This window comes from Telmatherina bonti (assembly GCF_933228915.1).
Source record: "Telmatherina bonti genome assembly, chromosome: 13".
NCBI classification, from domain to species: Eukaryota; Metazoa; Chordata; class Actinopteri; order Atheriniformes; family Telmatherinidae; genus Telmatherina; species Telmatherina bonti.
Genome location: NC_136611.1, coordinates 19,042,648 through 19,068,869, shown reverse-complemented (window position 1 = coordinate 19,068,869; position 26,222 = coordinate 19,042,648). Strand labels below are relative to the sequence as shown.

General features: G+C 36.5%; 1 protein-coding gene across 1 annotated transcript; it reads right to left on the bottom strand.

Annotated features, from left to right (window-relative positions):
* Positions 1-26,222, bottom strand: kntc1 (kinetochore associated 1; the record flags this gene model as incomplete). The annotated part of the gene is made up of 60 exons (XM_079251656.1): positions 1-61; positions 1,917-2,071; positions 3,018-3,107; positions 3,197-3,326; positions 3,978-4,041; positions 4,550-4,604; positions 4,887-4,943; positions 5,038-5,133; positions 5,241-5,376; positions 5,457-5,581; positions 5,668-5,746; positions 5,893-5,948; positions 6,080-6,192; positions 6,455-6,665; positions 6,789-6,862; positions 7,578-7,794; positions 7,882-7,940; positions 9,208-9,373; positions 9,461-9,550; positions 9,672-9,888; positions 9,988-10,097; positions 10,243-10,359; positions 10,720-10,848; positions 10,962-11,066; positions 11,189-11,352; positions 11,440-11,496; positions 11,603-11,747; positions 11,900-12,000; positions 12,155-12,327; positions 12,415-12,716; positions 12,837-12,904; positions 12,990-13,062; positions 16,086-16,205; positions 16,298-16,432; positions 16,517-16,619; positions 16,701-16,804; positions 16,977-17,072; positions 17,189-17,332; positions 19,305-19,424; positions 19,530-19,604; positions 20,975-21,031; positions 21,115-21,258; positions 22,068-22,179; positions 22,270-22,436; positions 22,547-22,672; positions 22,877-22,952; positions 23,038-23,100; positions 23,192-23,235; positions 23,342-23,440; positions 23,534-23,588; positions 23,683-23,795; positions 23,899-23,951; positions 24,157-24,250; positions 24,683-24,793; positions 24,888-24,922; positions 25,014-25,091; positions 25,193-25,271; positions 25,425-25,540; positions 25,782-25,902; positions 26,085-26,222. 60 exons carry the CDS (start codon positions 26,220-26,222, stop codon positions 1-3), a joined length of 6,573 nt encoding a protein of 2,190 aa, XP_079107782.1.

Here is a 26,222-nt window from a genome sequence, read left to right as displayed (position 1 = left end):
TTAGAGTTTCCCCTCTCTGTGCTTCAGGTACTCTCGAGAAAGCAAGTCAGCCTCATCCTGACTGGAGAAAAAATTCAAACAAAATGACTGGGAGGGGGGACTTGTTTAGATTCACTACAGAGATGTTGACAAGTCATTTTTTATTAAGTCAAGTCTCAAGTCTTGAAGGACTTAGGACTACTTCAAGTCACTTCATTTGTAAAATCTGCCCAGCAAAACCAGTCATCTGGTCTGCTTAACGCTGCTGCATTGTAACATTTGATGGTATTTTAGAATGACACTGAGATTTAGCTTAAACTGACAGCTTTGTGGCAAGCATGGACGTTCACAATGTCAATATCATTCTGCTTTTTCCATTACTTAAACAACTTCAAACAAACTACCAAACATTCAATTATTTTCAGCAATTTAACCCTTTAAGTACCAGTTTAGTTATAGGGAATAATCAATATTTAAAACAAAAATGGAATTATTTTCCATAAAATAAATTGTAAGCAGATGCATAATTGGTTACGTTTTAAGTCTTATTTTGAACACCAAATATACATGACTGCATGTGTATATTTATGTGGTGTCAGAACCTCCCTCTAATTATCTTACTGGCAGAAAATTCTTAATATATGTAACTTTATTAAAAAAAAAAAAAAAAAAAAAAAAAAAAAAAAAAAAAAAATCTCAGTCAAAGTTTAAAACCACGGATTCTGTAATGTCAGTTTTCATTTAGAAGAAAGGTAAATGTAGGAATCTAAAAACATTTTTTTGTGAATTAAGAATTTAAGTTATGAATGTCAAGACTGTTTTCAATATATTTAAAATGTGTATAATTTAATTTTATTGAAAAAAAAGATAACTTTATTATGCTTTGTTAAGTTAATGTTAGAATGGCCTGTAGCTTAAGAGAGGAGGCTGTGACTATGGTGATTTGAATATTCAATCGGCTCGGCACGTAGTGGGTGAGTGACGACGATTACTAGTGCAGACAGTCAGGCAAGTATGAAGGAGAGCCGCAGTTTTTTTAATCTTTTATATGCTCGTTTTATTTCTTCTCGATTTTTTTTTTTTTTTGCTTTTGAAACTTTGGAGAACTGCTGAACAAATTGTTGTCAAAGTTTTACGTAAACTATTCAACTAAATCCTGTGGACTCTTAGGAAGGTTTTTTTTTGCTCTTTTGGGTGGATTACGAGGGATTAGAGCGTCAAACTAATGCTTTATTAAGGAACTACAGTAATTATAATTGACAATTTTACTGCATTCTGCCAAAATCAAGTGTTTTCTGAATGAAAAGGAGCTGGATGAGCTCCATAACTGAATTGTCATGGAGCCATATAACGATGACATGTGATCTGGTGGTGTCTATAAATGCACCTGTTACACCTGGGGCAGGTGAAGACCTTTTTAAGGCATGTGCACAATAGCTGGTGGCAGGCTGCATGATTATAGTCTGCTGTGAAAGCAGCTCGAGGCCTGTAAGACTCATGTGGCATGGTTAACATTAAGGATTGACAGATATGATCTTTTATTAGGGCCGATACCAATTACTGGTAATAAAGGAAACTAATAAACAATATTTAGAACAGATATTTGTTTTCAGTTAATTAAATTTTGGTGTGAACATTTAGAATAACACACCAGAGATTACTCTGAATAGAGCAGGGGGCCCAAACTCTGGTCCTCGTGAGCTACCATCCTGCAGGTTTTGTTGTTTCCTTAGTACAACACACTTGATTCAAATGAAAATGTTATCCAACAACTTGTGGTCATCTTCTGCACCTGCCTGTTAATGAGCCATTGATTTGGGTCAGATGTGTCCTACGCTAAAACCCGTAGGATGGTAGCTCATGAGTATATATGTGTAATTTCTGGTTCATTGATCTTATTAAGATCACTTTTTGGGTGCAGAAAAACAAAAACTTACCAGTTCTGGCTGATGAGGTAATTCACCAACTCCTTCACCTGGTTGGGATGGCCTCTTGACATGACAAATTGCTTCAGATGCTTGAAGTGTTTGGTCCTCACCAGTTTCTGGTGCTGTCCATTCTGGCTGATGAATGTCAACACTGTCTCTCTAACCTAAGAGTTTTACAGAAGTAATAATGTGACGTCACATAAAAAGTGAATAAAATCAAAATGAAAGTTAATACTGCTATAGTTCAGCGCAGCTAAAATCCTTTTTGATTAAAATGTTTACTGCAAAACAAACAGCTTGCATGTGTTAATGTACTGTATGTGGTAACTAAAGCAGCTTTTGAGAGACATGCTAAAATATAGTGATATTGTCAATAACTTCACACCATCTTCCTCATCAAACATCCTGTTTCACAGCCTTACTGGTATTAAGAAGCTCACACAATTGGTAAAAAGTCAACTTCTGTTAAAACAGCAGCTTACATACTTGACCTACTTGAGTTTAATACATAAACATTATTCCATCACACATTCTCATCTCCTCTGGAAATACATACCTGCAAAAGACTCAGTTCTTTTATACAATTAATATAATCAGCACTCTTTCAATTTTTTAGAATATTTAGAGAATAATTTTTATTCATTGTTTCTTGCACTGATTATTGTCAATTGTTGTATTTTTATTTTTGCAAACCAAGTGGAGTTGCACCTCAAATCTCGTTGCTTTGTTGCAAGTTCAATAATTCTCTCTTTCTTTCAGCTTTATGTGTTAAATTTTATTTCCTGCTTTAGCCAAAACTTTAAACTACATTAAGAGGTAAAGAGGGCTAACATAGAAACTACACTAAGAAACAAAACTGTCTGGAACAAATGAATGTGTTACATAAAAACTGTATGATCCTATTTTGTCTGAATCTATTCAGTAATCCACATATTTTAAATAATTAGCTTTTTTTGCATGTGAAAATCATAGTTTCTTAAACAGCTTGCTTGTGTTTTCATTACTACCCTTTCATTGGAACGTTATTTCAACACTATTAAATTTTCGTAAAGCAATAAATGTTTGTCTATGACAATGCATTTCAAATTAAGCCTGAAAAACCCCATTTACCTGTGAAGGTATTCCAGCCAGTTCTCCAGTGTGCATAAGTTCTTCCACCTGTTCAAGGACAGCAACTGGGTTGCAGACTGAGAGAAAGCCCTGAGAACAGAAAAAGATCAATGTTTGGTATGATTAAAGCCTGAAAATATTAATCGTTCTACATGTTGCACAGACATAGACACACTTACTTGAATCTGCTGCTTTTTTTTACTGGCACAGGGGATGAGAAGCAGGGTTCCAAGGGCAAAGGCAGGCAGATTGAACTGAGCAAAGCGGTTTGCAATCCCTATCAGATCCAGATTCAACAGGAAAGGGCACCTTGGGATAGGGGTGGAAATAGGGGGTTTATATAAAAGAAGGAAAACACCAGATTTAATGTAGTGTAAATGAGACATCAAAAACAACTTAATGTGTACTCCTTGGTTATGCTTTGAAACTTAAATTAAAAACATGTGAGGCCTAGTGGGACAAAAAAGAAAATGAATGTATGTATGTATGTATATATGTCTAAGTATTCCACATATTCCAAGTGTGATTACAAGCTAAATTTCCAAGAGAAAAAAATAATTCTGCAGAAAAAAGATAGTTGACAAAAGTTGTTCTTTCCAGCTCATCAAAGATTCTCAAAGGTATCTGCTGCTATTTAATGTAAGATTTGGAAAAGATGATTGTTTTGGGGTGGAAAAAAACTTGAAAAGGCAGCTGTAAAGCTAGTTAGGCCCAGTAATAATGCATTTGGATGATGCTAGTAATGTTTTCAGATTTTTGCAGCTGTTCTCACTTTGCTGTTTGTGGGTTTCTTTTGTAATTTTTCTTTCTGTGATGAAATGCAGCATGATCCAGATAATTGTCCATCAGTACTTAGAGCAGACAATGTACATGTAGGCAGACAATATTTCAGCAAATATATAATTTTCAGTGTATGCAGCATATGCAGCAGTCCTTTACAATTCAGTTGTAAAAACATACTTAAGCAGAAGAACAAAGGTCCTGTAGAGTGTTGCTTGTTGATCTGGGCTCAGAGGAACTGAGGCTGTCAGAGAAGACAAGAGACAAGAGAATATTCAAGAGAAATGTTGACCAGTGCAAATGATATTATCAAAGTTATGAGGCTTCCTGGAAGCATGAATTTAGCACATCTATTACTAATAAATCATTTGGCCAAAAATAAATATACCCCTTCTTCTTGCTGTTGTCCACACACACACACACACACACACACACACACACACACAACTTGCAAATCTTATGTCGGGTGGGTCAGTACTGCTTGATGCCAACACAAGAGGAACTTCACATCTAGGGCTGGCGTGAAAACATAAAATATTTTTTTGGTTTCTTTTGTTTGCACTGAGCCACAGACGTTATGGAGAGACAGGAAGCAGATATTTTAGCAATGTCAATGAGATATGAGTAATAATATACCATCATATGCCACAGTTTTGAGGGGTGGTGGTGGTGGTGGGCCATCCTTCATCAGTACATATAAAACCACTTTTTGGGATAATTGGACAATAATTTCACTGGTATATATTTATTACCTGAGACAAAAGGTGCCAGTATCATACTCTTCCAAGTCCTGGAAAAACCTGAAATCTGAAAATAACATGTATAAAAGAGATCTGAATATTAACACTCACTTTACAATGACAATTTTTTCTTTATCTTGTTGCTACTTTTAAGTTAACGCCTGCTCCAACAGGACATCCGTTGACTTAGTGGTTAGGATGTGTCATTAAATTGGACTTTTTAGCTCACAAAAGACTGCCCAAGTATCACTTTATTTTATAAACATCATAGGTCATTTTTATGCAGGCCCCATTAAGATTTTACTATTCGTAAATAAGTCAACATTAAAATTGATAATATGCAAATTACCTCCCACAAAGATGGTACAGCCACTATTGCTTCTAGCACTTTCTGGAGGTGGCAGATCTGCAGAGGAGAAACACGCAGAAATTTTACCGCAGAACATCGGCTACCTTTTTTTTTTTTTTTTCTTCTAGTGAACGACGTGCAGATGCCTCACCAAATTGAAGCCCAGCAGCTTCTGAAGTAGACTGTTCCACAGCTGGGGGTCATAAACCTGGTACTCCAGGCACAAGTCTGCCACCAGACGCACAGCCTGAAAAATAAAAATTGTTTTAATTTTGCTGGCATGGCTGTGCAGCTAATCTATTTATGGTTAAATTAATTCCTGGATTAATTTCAATCCATTTGCATGGAACGTACCTGTGGCTCATGACTGTGATTCTTCCACAGTCCTTTAACCAAACCATCTTTAGGACTATTCAGGAAGGACTGTAGTGTGTAAGGGATGTTCAACGCCTCCAGTTGTGAAACAAATATGTAACACTTCAGGTAATATCTGTGTGGGAATATCAAATACAGAACAAAAATGGTCACATATGCTTCAGGTGTTATTTAAGCATTTTCATGCACTCTTACAGAAGTTTGGTCTGTGGAATCTGAAACTTGGCCTCCAGCGTTGCAGCATCAGTGAGACGGATAAGGCAAAGAAGGGCTCGAGTACGATGGCAGAAGGTCAGACGGGGTCCTGATGTGCGAAGCGGCTGCAAAAAAACCCAAAACAAAAACAAATCAGCCGCTGTCCTGTGCAGTGTTCTCCTATACTGACCCATTTCTATTCTAAACACACCCAGGTTTCTGCTGAAAGGATGGGACTCAGTAGATGGACAGAATCTTCCATGGGGGAGGACTGCAGCATGTAGACAACTCTAAGAGTATTAAACAGAGAAGTCAGCATATTAATGGTGTTCCAGCTGTTCACCAGATCAATGAAGATGTGAAGGCCAATGTAATCAATAACAATAAGGGAAACTAAAATTGACAATAAAAAATAAAACAAAAAAACAATAATTACCTCATTAAATCTGGGTCATCCTCAATGTTGGTGACACTTTCTTGATTTCCAATTTCCTTTATAAAGAGAAAGGAATTTCATAAAATGCACAGAAATATTATGAAACAAATCTGATAAAGAAGAAAACAATTAAAAGAAAATGGATAGATAGTGATAAGCTTATCAAAAAAGGTAGTTATTGACCAACCTTCACCATAGCTGGGCCCGTTTTGCAGATCCATTTTTCTAACAAGATGTTGTGGATTTTTACAAGATCAACATCATTGATTGCAGCTATTTCTTTCACAGCAGCATGTATGTCTGAAAAAAAACACAAGAACAAACAAACACATGCAGATAATTTGCTCCAAAGTCATGGTATAATAAGCAATGTGATGGATTATGAGAATAATAATCCATATCTATTGGTAAGAAAAAGGAATAAAAAAAAAAAAATAGGGGAAATGCATCAAAGTGGGTTACAAAGCAAAATACATCCAAAAAGCTAATATCAGTGATCATGAAATTTAACCTGAAATGAAATAATAATTAGCTTTAGACTACTTTGATACATCTTGCTCACCAGGATAAGTTTGACCTTCTGATGCTTTGTAACGCTGCTCCACACTGCCATGCTCATAGAGAGTCACGATGAGCTTGGCTGGCAGTCCGGTCAGTTTCAGGTGCTCTGGGCTGCTCAGCTGATTAGTTAACAGAATATTCTCTGTAGCAGTGCGCTGAAACTGCAGCTTCAGCTTGGACAGAAAAGTCTCCCCCCTGGCGCGTTCAGCCTCCTGCATGGAAGCAGTGTTGGAAAGGAGAGGATAAGCAAACAATGCACTAAAAGCATTACAGATAATTTAAGCCATTTAAACTCTAATACTGTACATATCCACAAGTAAAACAAAAATCACTACCTCTAGTTTAGGATCTTTAAGCCAAGCGTCGCCAAGGACCAAACAGAACCTCAGTGATTGTGTTTTTTCATAGCCTGAAAAAAGCGGAAAAAATTAAAAGCAGCAAGTGGCAATGAAGGCCCTCGCACCTACAGCGCTGCTAGGCCTATTGCCACCGCCTCCCCTGGTGACTTTCCCCTCATGCTCCTCTCAACTTAAGGTGTACCCAGACTGCACATTAGGTCATTTAGGCTTTAAAAAGGGTCACTTCCTGTAACAAGGGGGCAGGGCTAACTTATAATACAATTATTGACATGCACATGTATGAAGGATATTACTGGGATATCTAGCAAATTTGGTGCAGGTATGTTTTTTGTGGGAGTTGTATCAATTTTTTTTTCACTGTATCACATGACTTTGAGGCCCCGCCTCTCCTAAACAACATCCCCCATTTGAAGAAATAACTTTTAATCACACATGCCTCCTGAGTATCATGACCAATTTGGGTGACAGTTGGATAAAATCCCTTAGGAGAAGTTCTTCAAAATACGTGGCAAAGAAAATGACCAAAATGACCCCAAAAATGACATTTTTTCAAAATTGCCAACTTCCTGTTTGATTTAGCCCATATGTCCAAGAGACTTTTTTGAAGGTACTTGAAAGTTCTACATTTGTGCTCAATTTTATCCATGTTGGTCGATGTCGTGGGCGGTGTTGATTGATTACATGTATTTCTTGTTTCATGGTGTTGTACCAAGATTCCATATAAATATAATCCATATAGCATAATGATTTATTTGCATCTCAAACCTGCTGGAAGTTCCTGGGTTATTTTGTGAGCTGTGGCAGCTGCCCACTCTGGACTCTGGATGGACTGGATGTAAGTCATCATAGTCTTCGCCACTCTGAAAGTCTCCTTATTGTAACCATGACTATGACCCTTTTTTCTTTTCTCCAAGAGTAAAGGTTTCATCTTTTTTTCAAAGACATGATTTGCTGCAGACATGTATAACTTGTCAAGGCTCATCTGGAAGAACACAGAAAAATTTTAATAATTTGCAACATCATCTATATCATGCAAAACAATGTTACATGTTAGATTTGTTGGCCTTGCCTTCATCAGTTTGCTAATCAGAAGCAGTGTGGGGAAGGTCTCCTCACTCAGTTCAGGGGCTGAAAGCACAAAACGTTTTTCTTAAACCATGAATTTAGACAAACACTACAAAAAATGTGCACAGTAATTATTCATAGCATTGGATAGCATGATAGAAATATTGTATTTATTATTTGCAATATTTATTATTTAAACATTATCATATCACAATCAAAATATTGATCACAAGACAGTTTGTTAATGCTGTAAATTTCAAAGATGTATTAATAACTAAAGGGCATCATGTCTTTTCCTATGACATGAAACTGATGTTGTGATATCTTTGGTTCTTTTTTAATGCTTTTCCAAACAGGGTGTCAGCCACAAATGATGAGATAATGTGCTTGACACTTGCACTGCAAGAACTAAGTTGCATCAGCTGTATGTTCATGTTTTCTGTGTAGTTGCTAGGCTGGCCCAAAAGGGGGAAAAAAAAAAAGTGCACACAGTTTTCATAGGAACGTCATCATTTTTACAGAATCTAAGCCAGTAATACATACTGGTAGAGGTTGTTTTAGTAAACTATTTGAATATTTTGGGAAGATGACACAAGTTCAGTTTTTGTTTCACCCATGATTTTTTTTCTTCAGGTACATTCATTCTCTCGACCAATCATCCTTCTCTCTTAATTTTCTCCTTGTATTTGATATTCATGTGTGTTTTCCCTCTGACTTCTCAGATCTTATCTACTCTTAGCTTACTTAGTCTGAAAGAAACTACACACTTAAATGTCACACCTTAGACCTGGTGCTTTATTCTGGTTTCACCCTAACCTCTGAAAAAACTAGTACCTGTCACTAAAAACAAAACCGTTACCTTGCCTTTGTTAATCTGCTTACTGGTGATTAATCTGAAGTTAAATTTTCTCATACCTTTATTTCTGTATTCATAAATCACACTGATCCATTGCTCGGAAAAAAGCCACAATTGTAATTATATAGTGATAACTGAACCTTAAAAGACTGCAGTGCATTTAAATATCAGTGGAAAACCAGCAAATCTGAGTACACTCAATGTTGTGAATCAAATGATGGTTTATCAGAAAACACTTCATGATACAAAATCAGCTTACATCTCACAACTGATATACAAAAGCAAAATCCTAGAATAGTGTTTAAGGTAGTTAATACGGTTATTAATCAATCCTTTTTATGCTAAAAAGAAAATGGTATTGAAGTGCCAGAAAGATTCATAACTTCCAAAACATTCTCCTCTATAACTTGGGGTCAAATGGGATTAAAATTTTAGTTTGTTTCATTGCCCAATAGAGGTAAGTTACAAACTCACAGATAATTTTCCAGTAATGCTTGGTTTGCAAGAGTAGGTGGAAGGGAAGCCTGTTGTTGGACATGGTGCTTGGGAGCAGACCATTTTCAAGAAGATATGTGTTCTCCACATCTGAGGGAGGAGAAATCCTCTTGTAGGACTTCAAGTGCTGAAGGAGGCCCATTGCCTGTGGATTAAATTTAAGGGTACTCAACTGATACTTAAAAAAAAAGAGAAATGCATGCACAGAATATGCCAATACATATGCATTTACCTGACTGATTGATAAGGTGGTCACATTCTCATCTGCAGCCTGCATGATTTTCAGCACAACTTCTATTCTCTCATAGTTGTAAGGACTGAGCTGTTTAAAAAGGGATTTTAAAAGATCAAATGAGAAATCCCCAATACCTAATACTTGGGTATCCAGTTTGACATTCTATTATTCAATATAAAATAATTTCTACAGTAATTTGCCTCTATACCTTGAACAAGGCTACACAGAGTGTGTCTGTGAGCTCGCTGATGTTGTGTAACATTGGAATTATCTGCAGAACTCGTTCCAGTGTGGTGGCATGACATAGAGGCTGCACCTCTTCCTGGTCTGAGCCAAGGGAATCTCCGTCGTCTTCGTCATCTTGGAGCAGCAGTAAGGTGGTGATGTATTGGTTGATCACACGGTCATGGTCTAGACCAAAAGTGCTGCAGAAAGACAACTTTTCATAGTCAACATGTACTTTTAACCCCCCTCTCCCTCTCACTAATGAAAAAAGAAAAGAAAACAAAACGCAAGTGTCTGACCTGATGTACTGGAGGATGATGTCTGGGGTTATTCTTCTGTTCTTCACTAAAACAGGGATCAGGCTACTTTTCATCTCGGGTTGCTGACGAAACACTGGCTGGATAGATATCTGCGATAAAGGAGGGATGAACAAGTTAAATAGGAATATACCAAAAAGAAAGAACTGAAAGGATGTAATTATAACTTGTATACACATAAAATTCACTTAATTCAGATGAGTGTCTTTGGACACCTGAGTCTGAAATCTGCAATACCTCCAATTTGCCAAGCTTGATGCCCCACTCTGCATCAGTGATGACAGAGAGAAACTTCTTTTGTTCATCTGGCTCATCATACAAGCAGCAGAGACTGGCACCAATCTTCGCGACAGCCTGAGACAATCAACACAAGTTGACAGGAAGTCAGTATATTCATGTTCATGTACTTGATTTTCATTCCCAAACAATCTAATTAGTCTTCAACACATTTATTTAGAGATTATGACAGCAAAAAAAAATTTAATGGACTAAACTACAGGGAACATGAATTAGATGATTCTGAAGCATAATTTTCATAAGATGAAGAATATCACACCAACCTCTTCTTCCTGATAATGCAACAAGGTTCAGACCATAAGACAATAAATAATACTTTTATTTATTCACTTATTTTTATGTAATATCTTTCCCTTTATATTTCCCATCAGTACAAAGGACCACAATTTAAGAAATGACAGACATTATGCAGCTTACCAAAATCTTGTCATAGTTTTGCCAAGTGTTGTCGATAACTTTCCACAGTATTTTGAAGACTTCTGCTTTGGGGAGGAGTGTGCAGAGTCCAATAGCCAAATCACAATCAACCAGCCTCCAGTTAAACACCTGAAGCACAAAAAGAAAAAGAGGAAGAAAAAAAAACAATTGTAGAGAAAAGAAACAATTGTAAAATATGCTAAAATTTTGTAATTCTTCAGCTACCTTTTCAAGACACCTACCTTGTTCAAAAGGGCCACAGCAACAGTTTTCAGAAAGGATGTTGTTGTCTTGTGAAGATCATTTAGACATACATTGTACTTCTTAAGCACATGTGTGTCGTAAAGCTGAGAGGCAAGAAACAGGTTAAATCAGTGGTTTCAGAACAACCATTACAATGTATTTAAGTAAGCATCACATCACACTATTATCATTTTTCTAAAAAGTCTTGTAGATGTTGCAGTCATACCTGTGCACTTAGGTTGGCGTCCATAACATTTGAAGTGACGTGTTGCAGGCAGCTGCCATAAGAGTTGACCAACACTCTGAGCGCCAACTCCAGCTGACTGCACTCTTGTAACATCTGCAACATGTTGGCAAGGGGACCAAGGAGAGTCTGCAAGTAGTTTGAACCTGCATATGCACCAGGTAAGACAAAGGACAAATCATTACTATTTCAGTTTTAAGAGGAAAGAAAAATTATTTAACTCAAATAACTACCATCTTCAAATGAGCAGTGTGACAGACAGGAACAGTCCAGTGGGTACAGTTTGGTATCTGCAAAAAATGGCAGGATATTAAAAAGTAACTGATGAAATAAATTAATTCATTTTATGTACAGAAATCTTTGATAAATGTATGTGATAACTGTAGAGTATCCTACCCTGAGAAATAGGCAGCATGCAGTTGGTAATTTCATACTGTACAGGCAGCACAGACACTGGATCCAACACAATGCAATCCTCATTAAATATGTCTTGAAAGCTCCACTGAGAATAGGGGTTTTTTTCTGCCTCCAAAGTCAAATCCTGTGATATTAAATATCAATATTTAAATTAAGTGAAATATTCTTTTCATCTTGTATGTTAACTAAAATGAAAAATGAAAAAAATAACAACGTAAAAACATGAAAAGTTAAGTGAATAAAGTGATATTTTAATGAACATATAAAGTCACTGACCTTGGCTACGAAGCCATAGTTATCTGATAACTGACACTGATGATACACATCCATAGCTATCCGTGTGCACTTGCAAAGCTCCAGGCAGTCCAGGAGCAGGTCTGTAACAATTAGTATGCAATAACTAAGTTGACTTCTCAGCTTAGAAATGAATTGAAGAAGTAGAGCAACAAGTTTTGTGTGAGAATGAGATTTTAGCCCTGACAGCAAGTAAAGACAGTCATAATAACAAAAATGTATTTATGTGCTTTTTACCCGAGTGACACACAGTGATAGCCTGACAGGCGAGACTGTGAATGACTGCTGGTAAGTCCATGTCTTCAGGAAGCACCATAGGTACATCTGCCTCTAGCATCTGGCATAATGTCTTGGCAGCAGTGAACAAAACCTTCCCAGTGCTGCTGTTGTTGTGATGCTCATACAGCTCGCTGGGGATGGATTAAGAATGAAATGAAATACAAATACACAATTCTGTAATATTCAACAATTGTTTCACTATTAGTTTTGATACAAACCTTAAGATCTTGAGGGCTTTATCCACCTTCCCAACTCTAAGAGCTCGCAAGCCCAAGTCAGACCAGAGTTCCTGTTCTGTGCGCTGAAGCTGCCTTCCGAGCCGACGTAAGCCAGCTTCGGTGGAAATAGTCTTGATCTTCCCGTCTGGATCATTAGCCACAACTGAAGCTTTCAAAGACTTGTTACTTGATGAGCGATGGGCTCGAGTGTTTTCATATGCTGTGATGTGACGCTCCTGGATCTGTTTTCGGATGTCGGGATCCTGATAGTTTGAGGGGGTGAAGAAGACATCAAAGTCCTCCTAAGGAATCAGAAAAGAAAGGCTGGAGGTTTAAACAAAACTAACAAAAACAAGAAAACAAATGGTAAAAACAATATATGAACATATTTTCATTGTAAAATTCTTTAACATGGGGCTCACCTGTAGATGGGCAATAGCCTTAAACATGATGAGGTTGTTCTCACACTCCATACTTTCAAGAGCATTGTCTACAAAAGACAGAACACCTTTGATCAACTCTTAGAAATTAAAGTGCACATTATTTGATAGAAATTGCTTTGAGAAAATACTTACGTTTTTGGATTATATGCAAGTATTTAAGTACTTCCACCATGACCTGAGCTACAACCATCTGATGTTTCTTGTGCTATTGAACACAGACCAAGAGAGGAAAAAAAAAAAAAAAAAAAAAGAATTACTATACCAGGCCCAGACTGTCATCAGAAATGATAACGGATTCTTAATTGACTTACCTGTTTAATGAAGTTTGACCAAAAAATAAATAAATAAATAAAAATCCCAACATAGTAACTAATGGACTCTGCACCTAATTTTCACATTGTCTGTGTGCACGACATTCTGGCAATTAACACCGGGACTGAGACCATCATCATAAAATCACATATTCTTTAAATAAATATATACCTTTATGGTTCTTTTCAGACATCTTTCCTGACTAAAATGGGTATTAGCATTGAAAAAATATGTTATTAAGTACGTTAAACTCACCATCCACTCCCAAAACTGCTGATATCTCAACCTATGTTACATGTTCTTGTAAAAAAGATATCTGGTGTTGTAAAAAAATCTTGTTATTCTCCACTTTAGTGATAAACATCCCATCTTCCATGATGAACCCCAACAAAACACTGCAACCCCTGACGACTGACTTTTAACCTGGTGTTACAGGTAAAGACGAAATGTTAACAGAGTTTAGCGACTGAACATCTGTACGGTGGACTTTATTTTGAAATTTGCTGATGTCTTTTCGTGTCTAATTTGAAGTGTGGATCTATCTGAACTGCTGGAATTAGCAAGTTTTGGAAGTGTACTGTCTTGCACACACCCAGAGGAAATATCCCATACAACTGCATTAAGTCCACATGCAACCAGAAATGATTTTCCAGCAAGATGGGCCAAACGCTGAGCAGCAAGAAGCAAGCTGCAGTCACATTGGTGACACTGTGCCTACTCAGAACAGTGAAACTGCCTGGTGAAAAGCAGGGTTTATATACTGTGGACAGGTCGTCAAATTCATAGCACAGCCAACACAGGCAAACAATTACTTACATTCAAAGGAGGACTTTAGAAATACAGACTGATTAGCGTTTTTTTGAGGTTTTTTTTTTTTGCCGTAGAATGAAGTCAAGAATACATAGAGAGAACCGAGGCATACACAGGAAGAGCATGTAAACTCCAGAGAAAGGTCCCTGCTCAGGTCTGAACCAAAAACCTTCTTGCTGTGAGGCAACACTGCTGACCATGATACCAATGTGCAAAATATGAGTGGAACATAAATAATTCCTATTCACATGAGACATGTGAGGAACCTAACCTAAACCATAATTAGACTACATGTAGCATGGACAGATCTTTGCCACATAAACAATCAACCCAAATGTAGAATGCTGTCATACAGTGCCATCACTGCCAGACCTGGCTCACATCAGGTTGACGTAACACTTGTCATCTCAGAAGTAAGCAAGCAAGGCTGAGCTTAATACAAGACTTAAAGCTGGGGTAGGTAATCTATTCAGAAACATTTTTTTTCTTTTTTTTTTTTTTTACTCTGGGTGAAGTGGTTCCTCATCCTGATAGTAGTCCATACATTTTGTAATCATGAACAATAAGAAATATAGTTAGACCCCTCCATTTACTGTAAATCTGTAAAAACTCTGACCAATCAAAACATTCAGGCCGGACTGAAATTGTTCATTTCTTATATTTTGTAAGCTTCTTCTCCTGGTTCTCCTCCTCCTGCAGTGCATACCTGATAGCCACACCCTGCATAAATAGTATGTTAGGATGAAAATACAAAGCAGTGAAGAAGAAACTCTGAAGGCAAACATGGCTGAGGAAATGCAGGAAGGATTTCCCGACCCGGGTCGGTTTATTTGCCTCCCCAAGCTAAACAGCCGAGAAAGAGAAAATCGCTGTGGAAAAAGCAGCGAACTAGAAAAGCACTTGGAGAGCGAAAACCTCCGCCACGGCATTTTAAAAAAATATGCCTGGATCCAAACGATGATCCGGATCACCACCAAAATTAAATAAGTTCCTTTTCACATTTCCAACAACTGAAAATTTCAATAAAATCTGTCCATAATTTTTTATATTTTATTTATATTTGAGTTATATTATAAACAAACAGACAAACGCTGGTAAAAACATAACCTCCTTGGCCTAGGTAAGAAAAAAGCCTTGGATCACGCAAGGAGCAAAACCAAAGGGTGAGGAGTCAAGGCAGGGTGCTACTTTCACATCTTTCCAACATCACTTACTCCAGCTTTAACGGCCATGAGGGGGCAGTGCAGAATGTAAAGTTGACACTATAAAGAGACCTTCAATATTTCATCTTTAAATACTCTGTTTTAACCTTTTAATGCCTAATCTGAGATATACTGGGCAAAAATGCTTTTTTAAAATATTACTTAAGTCTTTATTAGACCCTTAAATAATAAATAACACCTATTTACTGATTATAACCGTGTAATATTAAAAAATTACTGTAGTGCCAAAGGTATCCACCAATGGGAAGAAAATGAGTATCAGGTTGTATAAAACAGGGTTTAGAGCTAAATTTTAACCATAAAGTGGTGTAAAAGTCAAACAACTGTATGTCTTAAATATAATACACACAGGATACATTATTACATAAATTTCTCTGTCCAAAATATAATCAACAATTTGTAAGAATGTCAGTATAGGTTGTGTATCAGCCTGGGATCAGTAATCAAGTCCAGCACTATTCCATAACAACTCTCACTTTGTCATCTTCATCTCTCCCTTCCCATCAGATTTGACCAACTAAATAGGGAAAGCAAACATAAGAAAACTTGATAAAAAATAGCAGCAGGTACAGGTGATGGAGGGACAATGCTTACAATATAAGGCTCCCATCATCGCATACAACATGGCATGTTGTTCTTTTGCTATGTCTATGTACAGGTAAATACTGAAATTTGATATATAGCATACTATCAGGCATAAATTAAACTTAATGTGTCTGCGTCATCTGAATGAGTATTCATAGAAAAGCCACACAAGTTATGTATTCCTGCACTATCAGTTTATATGAATAGAAGAAGCAGATGAAAAAGTAAAGTGTTGGACACATATTTTGTGCTGGTCAAGAACACATACCTTTTGAAAGAATTTCTTTTTTATCCTCACCTCATCAGATATATGGTTTTTATCCTCGAGCTGCAGTCGAGCCCACGTTGTGAGACGCTCAATCACAGACACTACCTCTGTAGATGACAGCCTTTTCAGAACAGTCAATACCTCCTCCGTCTGAAAGTAGAATAAGGGACTTTCTACCAACACCTCCGCAAAATACACGTTAATAATAATTTGTGGTTAAAACATTGTATGATTTAACTTACCTTGCACTGGCCTATCAGCTGGATGATATAGAGATAATTTATATGAGATGTTGGCAGTTTATATGCCTCAGCTAACGTAAGAGAGTCCTCCAAAGACATTGGTAAGTTTTCCTTCAAAATGTATCTTATCAGTGTCTGGGGAACACAAATGTGAAGTGTTATTTTATTGGAAAGTAAAACAGAAGCAGTACATTACACAATGAGTCAAATCAAGAATACCATCACTTGAGTGCTGTTGGAGAGGTTGAAGTTGCGAATGCCATATCCTCTAAGAAGTTTCCTGATTTCCATCAGATGGTAACACTCCTTCAAAAGCTCTTGTCTAAAGAATGACAGATGGAGAGTAAAATCAACCCGCTGATAAATAAATAACTATTCCTACTTAAGGACTGTGTAATCATACTTTGGCCCATCCATCTGTAAATACTGCCGCACAAGGTTTTCCACCACATTACTCCAGGGCACCACAGCTTTCTGCATGATCTCCAGCACAGCATCCACCATCAGCTGCAGACAATGGAAACATGCAAAAAATTTACAACTCCAGCACAAATTACTGTCTTTCTTACCCTTTGGACTTTTTGGTGTTGCTGAGGCTGAGTTTTCACTCACATTATTTAAACTGAAGAACTGTGAGTATGCTCTAAACTGTAATTGTAATGGTTCTGAACAAACTTACATCGGTGTCAGACATGCAGTCAAGTACAGCCACTGCTTTGGCTTCCCACTCCGTGAATAGTGTTGTAGTCTGAGAACTGCAGCGCTCCAGTAGATCCTTGTCAAAACCAGATTGACCAAAAAAAAAACAACAAAAAAAACAAAAAACAAAAACAACAAGGATTAAACAGTATTTCAGCAGTCCCTGTATGGGTGGCTGTAGAGGAGTTTTACCTTGATATACTGTAGCAGTAACTCTTCAAAAGGAATTTTATGCTCCTCAGCATATGGCAGGATGCAGTTTTTCACTGAGACAGCAATCAGCTCTGGAGCTGGAACTTTATCCAGCATAAAGAATGCTACACTCCACACACTTCCCTTTGAAATGCATAAATGTGGAAATATGGCACTAGACAATCGGCATACGTTACTACAGAATACACAAAACATAAGCAAATATTGTGGACAAGATGACATATTTCAGATGTTATCAAATGTGAAATTTCCTAAACTGTATGTGAAGGTAAAGTGAGCCATCCTAAACTAATTAAGTAATTTCAACCACAGGTGCATGTGGAGTTTTAGTCAGACATGTACTCCAAAATGTGCAGAGGAAAGCTATCCAAAGTCCTTCATATTTACTGGCAGATTAACTCAAAAATACTTCAAAACACAGCAACATTTAAATCCAAGATAGTGCAGCCATGTGCACAAGGGCATCACTCAGTAGACACTGACCAAATATTTTTTCACTCCACTCAGAAGCCAGAGATTTGCTGGTTTTTGAACAGTGGGAGTGAGGCTTTTGTAAAATACTTTTTAGCCTCATTTTGCAAATTCAGCTAAGGTCCTCAAGACATGATTTTCACTTTATGTAATTTTGTTGTGGGGAAGAGGAGTTGGCAGACTATCTACACACGATAGAAGCAGTCAAAAATATTGAGGAATATGAAGGCACATTGAACCATACCGAGTGGACTTTGTGCCAAGCAAGTCAGACTCGAGTGATGGTGGAGAGACAAACATGCCCCCTGCAGCAGGAAGGGCAAACGCAGAGCAGGGGGACACAGATTGGTATGTTTTTGTTTCAGATGACACTAGTAATTTTTTCATGAATGCAATTTATTTACATTATTTACCTAATCTGATTTCAAATTAAAATAATATAATAAAAATGTAATATTTACATAAAAATGAAATATGTAATAGTCTACAGAGATAAAGATACTATGTAGCTTAAATAATTCAATTTGAGATTATACAAAGGGCCTATTTTTGCCTTCATATTGCCTAATTCTTACTTTTCTCATGTTTTCTGTATGTTCGGGTATAACCATGCCATTCCGTTTTTTTTTTAACAAATATTTTACAATTGAGGCTGCAGAAACTGAAGTTAAGACTTTGAACATTTCTGTGGCAAACAAGGCTACAGTTGCTGCCTGCCTAACATTGGGCTATTTGATTATATTTTAGCCTGATATTAGTTTAGCTATTAAAGTATCACAGCTGGTGGCTGTCTTAGTAAAGTTATAGAACAGGGGTAGGCAACTCCGGTCCTCGACTGCCACAGTCCTGCAAATGTGAGGAGTTTCTCTGCTGCAACACACCTGGCACACATCAGACCTAATTAGCAGTCTTGTGCAGAGCTTGACATCAAACTCTGCAAAGTCAGTCAAATTGCCATTGATTTGGATCAGGTGTCTTGCAGCAGGGAAACTCCTCACATTTGCAGGACTGTGGCAGTCGAGGAGCGCAGTTGCCTACTGTTATAGAATATGGTTGTTCCAGTGTAAATACAGAATACTTTTTTTTTCCATTTTTGTATGAGGCCAGTGTGGTCTGTGTGTGAGCATAACAACAGAGGAGAATATTTGCTATCAAAATCAGGTGCCTCATCTACAGTCATCCTAACATGCCCACAGTGTGTCTGAATGAACCAGCTTAATCTGCAATAATGCGCAAAGTCATAGCCATAAATATTTGTCTGTAAAAAACAAACAAAAAAAAATTAAAACTTGTCTGCTACAAAGCTAGTAGCTTTTCTGTCATCAAAAACGACAGGTGTTTTCACACCAACATCAATTCTGCCTCCATCCTCACTTGGTGAGCAGCGCTACAAAAAGATTTGCTTGAATGGCTGCAGTTTTTAATTATAAGTTTTTTTTAATGTATGCACACTTGTAACAATTAAATAGGTCATTGAGAAGGACTTTCTGCTTAGAAAACAAGGTAAAAATGTCAAAATGAAGTCATGAGCACTTCTGACACCGTTAATTGTGATCTAAAGAAGAAAAAGTGTCACTTGATGCAACCTGAAATGTAGCTGGACAGTCACAAATAAGAGACAAACCTGCTCAAAGACTGAGAGGGGAAGTCTGCAGTTGTACTTTTGGTGGAGGTCCAACAGTTGACGGAGGTTTGACACCAGAGACTTGAGGTTCTCCATCTCCTCTGTACCATGATTATTATCCTTTGAAAAGACAGCAATTATTAGTGAACCCCTTGCTATCATGACAATTAAGCTGAACTGTATTCTGTTAAATTGCTCAATATCATGAAACAAAATATAACTTACCATAGATTTCATCCAGGTCCATAATGAGGGAAGGCCAAGAACAGCCAAGTCCAGCCCATTCTGGGGCCAAGAATCCTGGGAAGTAAAAAAAAAAAAAAGGTTTCCATACAAAATCAAAGTAAATATAACGGAACAAAAGACTGAATGTGATCAGACACTTTTCCTATGATTGTGTACCTAAATTAACCACTGCAGTAGAAGAAATTCTAACCAGTAACAATCCAGTAACTTCCAAACAGAAAATACAGCAAATGCTAATACTATTAAACACCTAGTTTTCTCTTCTTAATTTTGTTTGTTTCTGATAAATATACATGGCACAAACACAGAAATGCCCAGCATTGATTAGGGATTTTATCTTGCGCCTATGTTGTTTTTTTTTTTTTTTTTTGTTACTTCATATGTCTATTTGGTACATTATTGTATTTCAGTGTTTATTTCTTATGCAGCGTCAAATCATTGTTTATTCTGGCCTTTTTAATGTTTAGGTGAGATATCTCATAACCCTTTAAAGAGTTTATCTCAGCTGCACAGTTTGTTTTTTTGTTCTTTTTTTCATTGACTTTTTTATACTGTTTGATAATATGCTAATCAAAGAATACTAACTTGGAAAATAAAAATAAAAGGGGTGTTGGTGGAACATTTTCTTCTGTAGGAACATTTGGGATATCTCATTTCTGAGTGTGGCAGTAGCATGTTTTATCATTTGCTTGCTCAGACCAAAAACAGCTGCAGTCATTTAATTTTTACCAGGTAAGACGCAAAGCAAAGTTGTTCTTAGGGCTGCATGATATCAAGAAAAAAATGACATTGCCTTTTTTTCTAACCCTGTGCCATAAATTGCAATTTGAAAAACAGTACAGGACTTTCCAACAGATGACTTGAATAACATTTTAACTTATTGTCCACTCCTGCCATCTTCTTGACAATGAACCTGCACTGATCTTTCTACTTTTTGTGAATGTTACAAGTTTAATTTGTATGTGTACTTGAGAGTTATTCTCATAATTTTTTTTTGCATTTACTGTACAAGACCCTGAGTAAATATTTCATTCTATCGTGTTTGTATCATGTTTGCGACAGCTTGCACAGAAGTTGTCATAAACGAAAATGTTTTGGCTCCCATCCATGTCTGCAGGTTGTAGATGAAAAGATGGAGAAATGATGAGTTAATTTGCTTTATACATTTCAAGACCTGTGATGTGAATATTGCATATCCATAAATTGTGATGACTATGTTTAAACGATATATTGTGCAGCTCTAGTTGTAGTCAATCCTCTAATGCACATCAAATTTTCAAAATGGGCCAATGTAGAGCAAGAATGTTTGCATAAGCAAGATGATAATCACAAATCACAGTAACTATCAAAGCTGCAGTTAGAATAATGATTACAAAATCCTGGCTTTACTTGGATTTCATGTCAATATTAATGATATCCTTTACCTTTTCAGTAAATTCCAAACTCCTTGCCTTCTGCTCAAGCCATTTTGCCAGGATTCTCTATGCATATAGAAAAAATAGATATTGTAAGAACAGTACTATGAAAGGAAAATAACAGCACTCAATGCACAAATTAATCCTACCTGTCCTTTTGGGAACACTCTTCTCACAAAAGGTACAAAAACTGTCCTAAACCAAGGACAAAGGTCAAGTGATGGCATATTTTCTGGGATGGCACTGATAACAGCTTCAAGACTGTTCTCATTGAAGTCCACAGCAATTTGTCCCTGTCAAAAACAAGGCAACAGGAAAGTGTATCAAATCTGACCTAAACACTTTTTTACTTGTAACTTCATCTATATGATGATCAAGGTATGTGAACAGACAATAGCAGTGTCAGAGGAGTATCTGTAATTTGTTAGAATGGTGCAACGTCTTTGACTTCAGTCATTTTCACAAAAATATAAAAATTATTTGTCATTATATATTTGGTTAATGTATCAAAAAACATGACAGGAAAAAACGAAAGATATTAAACACTGTTTGTGACCAATAAAAAAAAAAAGACAATAACCTGTAAATTTATGTGAAAAGAGATCATGAAAAGGCCATAAATGGCAAAAAATAATTTCAGTTAAATTTATGTCATAGAAAAAAATGTTCTCTTCAACAGATACCTGAAAAATATGAAAGATACTGGAGTGATTAGATTAATAATGTGGGAAGAGAGAAGTAAAAAAAAAAAAAAAAAAGCGGTTTGGAGTTTAGATGTTATAGCTCAAATGTGAATTAATAGAAAGACATTTTGGCGCAGGAGACTGAACAATGAGAGGTCCGTTATAGAAATATACATTTTTTAAAGACTGTAGTTCTTTGAGAAACAAGGAGTTTGGTAAGCTCCTTTCTTGTCAGCCCAGTTAAAGTATGCTCTATTATTTTGTCCTTTTTCACTTCAGTGTTTTTGTTGATTTTGTTCATGTTGTTTTTCCTCTATCTATATGTGATCTGAAAAGATCAATTAAAAAAAAAAAAAAAAAAAAAAAGGTTGAAAAAAGGGAAATCAAGACAAAACAAACCATTTCAGTTTAATGGTTACCTCATATCTGAGCCAAAGGAGCTGTGCACCCTTTAAGTCTCCCTCTCTCAGATGGGTTAGAATGTCTCCGAAAATATCTGTGCTGTTCAGAAACTCAATCCAGGCAATTCCACTACAGGTGAGAAAAATTGCATATCAAAAATAGCAAAAATCAATGCTGGTTTGCTTTCAGTGCTCAAAATCAATTGATGGTTGACTTTACTTGAAATTTTCAAAGCCATGCAAGCTGCAGAATGTTGCCAGCCTGCCCAAGGCCTCTTGAATCTGTAAGGAGGAGTATCGTGTGGCAGCGTGGTTTAGCATCTTCTCTGCTGTCTCAAAAGTTGGCCATGGAGCCTTGAGGCAATAGTCCACAACATATTGCTCATCCTATAAAGGTTTAATCTCTGTTAGACCTGGCCTGACACAAGTTATTCAACTATGCTCTATGACTGTATGATTTACCACCATCTAGACTAAATCAACTCCATTACACTTACTGTGATCTTCATCAGGTTGGTCCTGGCTTCATCTACAAGTTCAGACCACACTTCCTGTCCGTAGCCACCCACGGAAGCAGAGGCCAGCTGCTCCAGCACAAAGTCAAGCTTAACTTTGTACACAAGCTAAATGAAAAGGAGAATGTTAACTGTGTATAACCTTTGTGAAAGAAGCAAATGACTTCCGATCACACTATTAACCTTAAGTAAATAATTTAATCTAAAATTATTTAAGGTAAAATAATGACAAAATCCCTAAAAGTTGTAGAGAGGATGTATGGATGGATTTCAGTCCCATTTTAATTTTTATTTTCAAACATAAACTCTTACTTCTAAATCCAGCTCAAATGTGATGGCAAACTTTTCAGCCTCTTCAAACATATGTTTGTGGAGAAGTCTGCTAAGTCTAAAAACAGAGATAAAACAAGTAATAATAACTACAGGGCCAAATTTCAATGAATATAGAAAAGTATCAAATGAAAATTAGGTACCTGTTTTCAGGTAAAGCCTCTGTGAAGCATCTGACAACAACAGAAGAGATTGGCTCTCCATGTCTAAGGAAGGAAGGAAGAAAAAAGAAAGACATAAAGACTTAATAATAATAATAATAATAATAATAATAATCCAACAGAAAAGAGTTCTCACTTTTCTGGGTTCTCACAAATCCCCTCAACCAAATATATTGTATCCTGTAATTTAGTGAAAGCACAACTTATTAAAATGTAGAAATATTAACAGTAATAAAAAAAAAAAAGCTAAGTATATTCTAAGGCTTAATATGTGTCGATTGTTTACCATATTTGTTTTCAACTGTACAAGACAGGAGACTGAGGAGACATCAAAGGAGTAGCAAACCATCATTGAAGGCAGACATCTAATTTGTAGTGAGCTGACCTGAAACATAAAAAGCAGTGCATCAGGTTAAAAAAAAACTGCCTTGAGAGAAATCCGCTGTATGAGTTTCATTATACAAATGCATGATGGTACCTGACTGTTGTTTTGCTTTGTCAGCATAATCATCTTCATGCTGCCCTTGTCTTGGCTGTAAGACACATCAGTTCACTTTCAGCAATGGGTAAAGGAGACATTTTTCTTTGTAAAATTACAGCTCCAACATTATAACAAAGTATACTTACTCCACCATTGAGGCAGGGCTGCACTCTGTGATTAGTTCAAAGTCATGAATGGCAAGATCTGGCCAGCAGTGAATCAAGATAAGAAAATGCAGGTCCCAAAGGCTCAGAACATCCTGGTGCAAAAGATACAATATGCATCACAAAGCGTGGCTACCTTTAAACCTTAAATACTGCCAACAATACCCAAACAGCTAAAGATGACACCACTCAACTTACATCAGTGTCAAGAATGTACAAGAAATTTTCCAAAACCACCATCTTCCTCACACCTGCAAAAGAAAAAAAAAATTGATGCATGAAAGGATTTTTGACCCCTTTTTCTGTCTTAGAGTACTTTACATGTTTACACACACAGTGTCACTTTATCTATTCCTTTCTATAGCTGTTCATTAAGCTAAAATAATTAATTGATTACTAAGAAACCTACAAAACAAAGATATCACAGTGTATTTTCCCGAAAAACAAAAAGCTTACCTGGTATTAAGCCATTACTTATTGACTGAACGAAGCACATCTTTTCTTGAAGTGGATCCTTCTTCCAGTGAGTCACAGCATTTTCTTTATCACCCTGTCAAATAATGAAATTATATAGTGTGAGGAGATGTTTTTGAAATTTAAAATGAGAGGAAAATTTATTAATGAGTATTTGCTTCAGTCGGAAGTAGAATAGCCTAAGCAAATCTTAACATACAAACCCTTGTTGCAGGTTTGCAGAACATACAAATGAGGAATTGTTAATGTTTCATTCAAATTGCCAGATTTATAACAAATCATTAAGATAAAATGAATTCAGTGTTAAATCAAATATTGTAAACTAGAGCTTAAAAAAATATACAATTAAAAAACAAATAAAAAAAAAGCAACCAGCCATAGAAACAGAATGTTCAGCATTTTGATTTCTTAATATGCCACCATAAGTATGCTTTAATACCTATTAAAACAATGTTATAATAATTAAACTGTGAAACTAATTTATGAAAAGTTCATTGTAATCACGGACCCCAATCATCAAGTGGATTTCATGGCCCAGATTGAACATCATTGCTGTACTGCAAGCGTCGTCATGGTAATCCTTAGTTGAGCAAAACTCTGTCTTTATCAGACTCTGTAGCTGAATTGAGGAAAAAAAAAAAAGGGATAATTTTTACTTTATTAAAAAAAAAATAAAATTCGTGATTGTATGATAAAAAATTGTCTTCACTCACCTCTTTTAAAGCTCCCAAATCCATTTGTTCAATTGCTGGGATGGAAAAATGAAAGGATATGTTTCAAATGGTCTAAAAAGAGGTGCCAAAGCAGACAGCAAAGTTTGCATGTCAAACATTTTATACCTGTCTCAATCTTTGCCAAAGCCAGGTTTGTAATGTGGAAAAATCCATCCTTTATGAGAAGGAACACATTGTATCTCCCTATGAAAAGAGGTTCACCATTCAGGGTTTAGATTTAAAAAGCATAATCACAAGCAACAGCTAAGATTAGTTTTCTATCACTTCTATAAAAACATTTTTACCTGAAGATGACTTGTCCTCATCTATAATGAGATAGCGATAAGTTTTCTTATCATCCGTGGATGGTTTCTCAACCAGTGCCTGCAAATACAGAAAAACATCCCAGCATTGTAATGGGGTAAAAAACAATAGGACACAAACTCCAATCTAATGTAATCATAAACTAACACCTCTTATTACCTCCACAATATATAAATAAACAGAAATATATATATATATATATATATATCATACCCTGGTGAGGAGAATTTTTTTGTGAGGAACATAAATCAAATGAAGGTTTCCATTTCTTTCACACACCACCAAAAATTGTCCATCCAGGCAAACATCGAATGCATCCACGTCAGACTCTGAAAAACAAATCTTAACATTTTATGTGCAGAAGTTACTGTTACAGGTTAAAATGTAAATTTGAAGGGACACAGTGAAGTTTAACAGATAAGAAAAGTTTACAGTATCCTTGAATTGTTTGTAGATATTTCATGTTAAATTATTCACTGCAAATGTTTAAACCAGCTGATTTAGTACACAATTGACATCTGTCAAGTAGAAAACAGTATGAAAACCGGAACAAAGAATGTGATGCTTTACCAAAGTGAAGGAGCAACAGGATTTTCTGATAGATTTCATCAAACAGGATCACGGTCTTGTCAACAACAACAACACTCCAGTTAGAACCACTGGAGGAGAACAGGCGAGGATCTGCCTGCACCTGTAAAAACCAGCATTTACTATACATTAAGACGTATTGTACACATAAATACATACACACATATATTTCTCCTTCACTTATCCCCTAAGATCTTGACTATGCCCTTGGACATAAGAATGAATGGAACAGAAGAGATTCAAGAGAGCAAGTCAGAGGTTGCGTAATATAAAAACAGTGGTTACCTGATTGACTGCAGAGATTTTGACCAGTGCATCCACCTGGTACAAACCGCTACCTTTTTCCTCCTTTGACACGCTGTCAAAGCGGACAGTGCTTGTATCTTCATTGGTGAGAAGTTCAACATTGCTCCACGTCGCCAT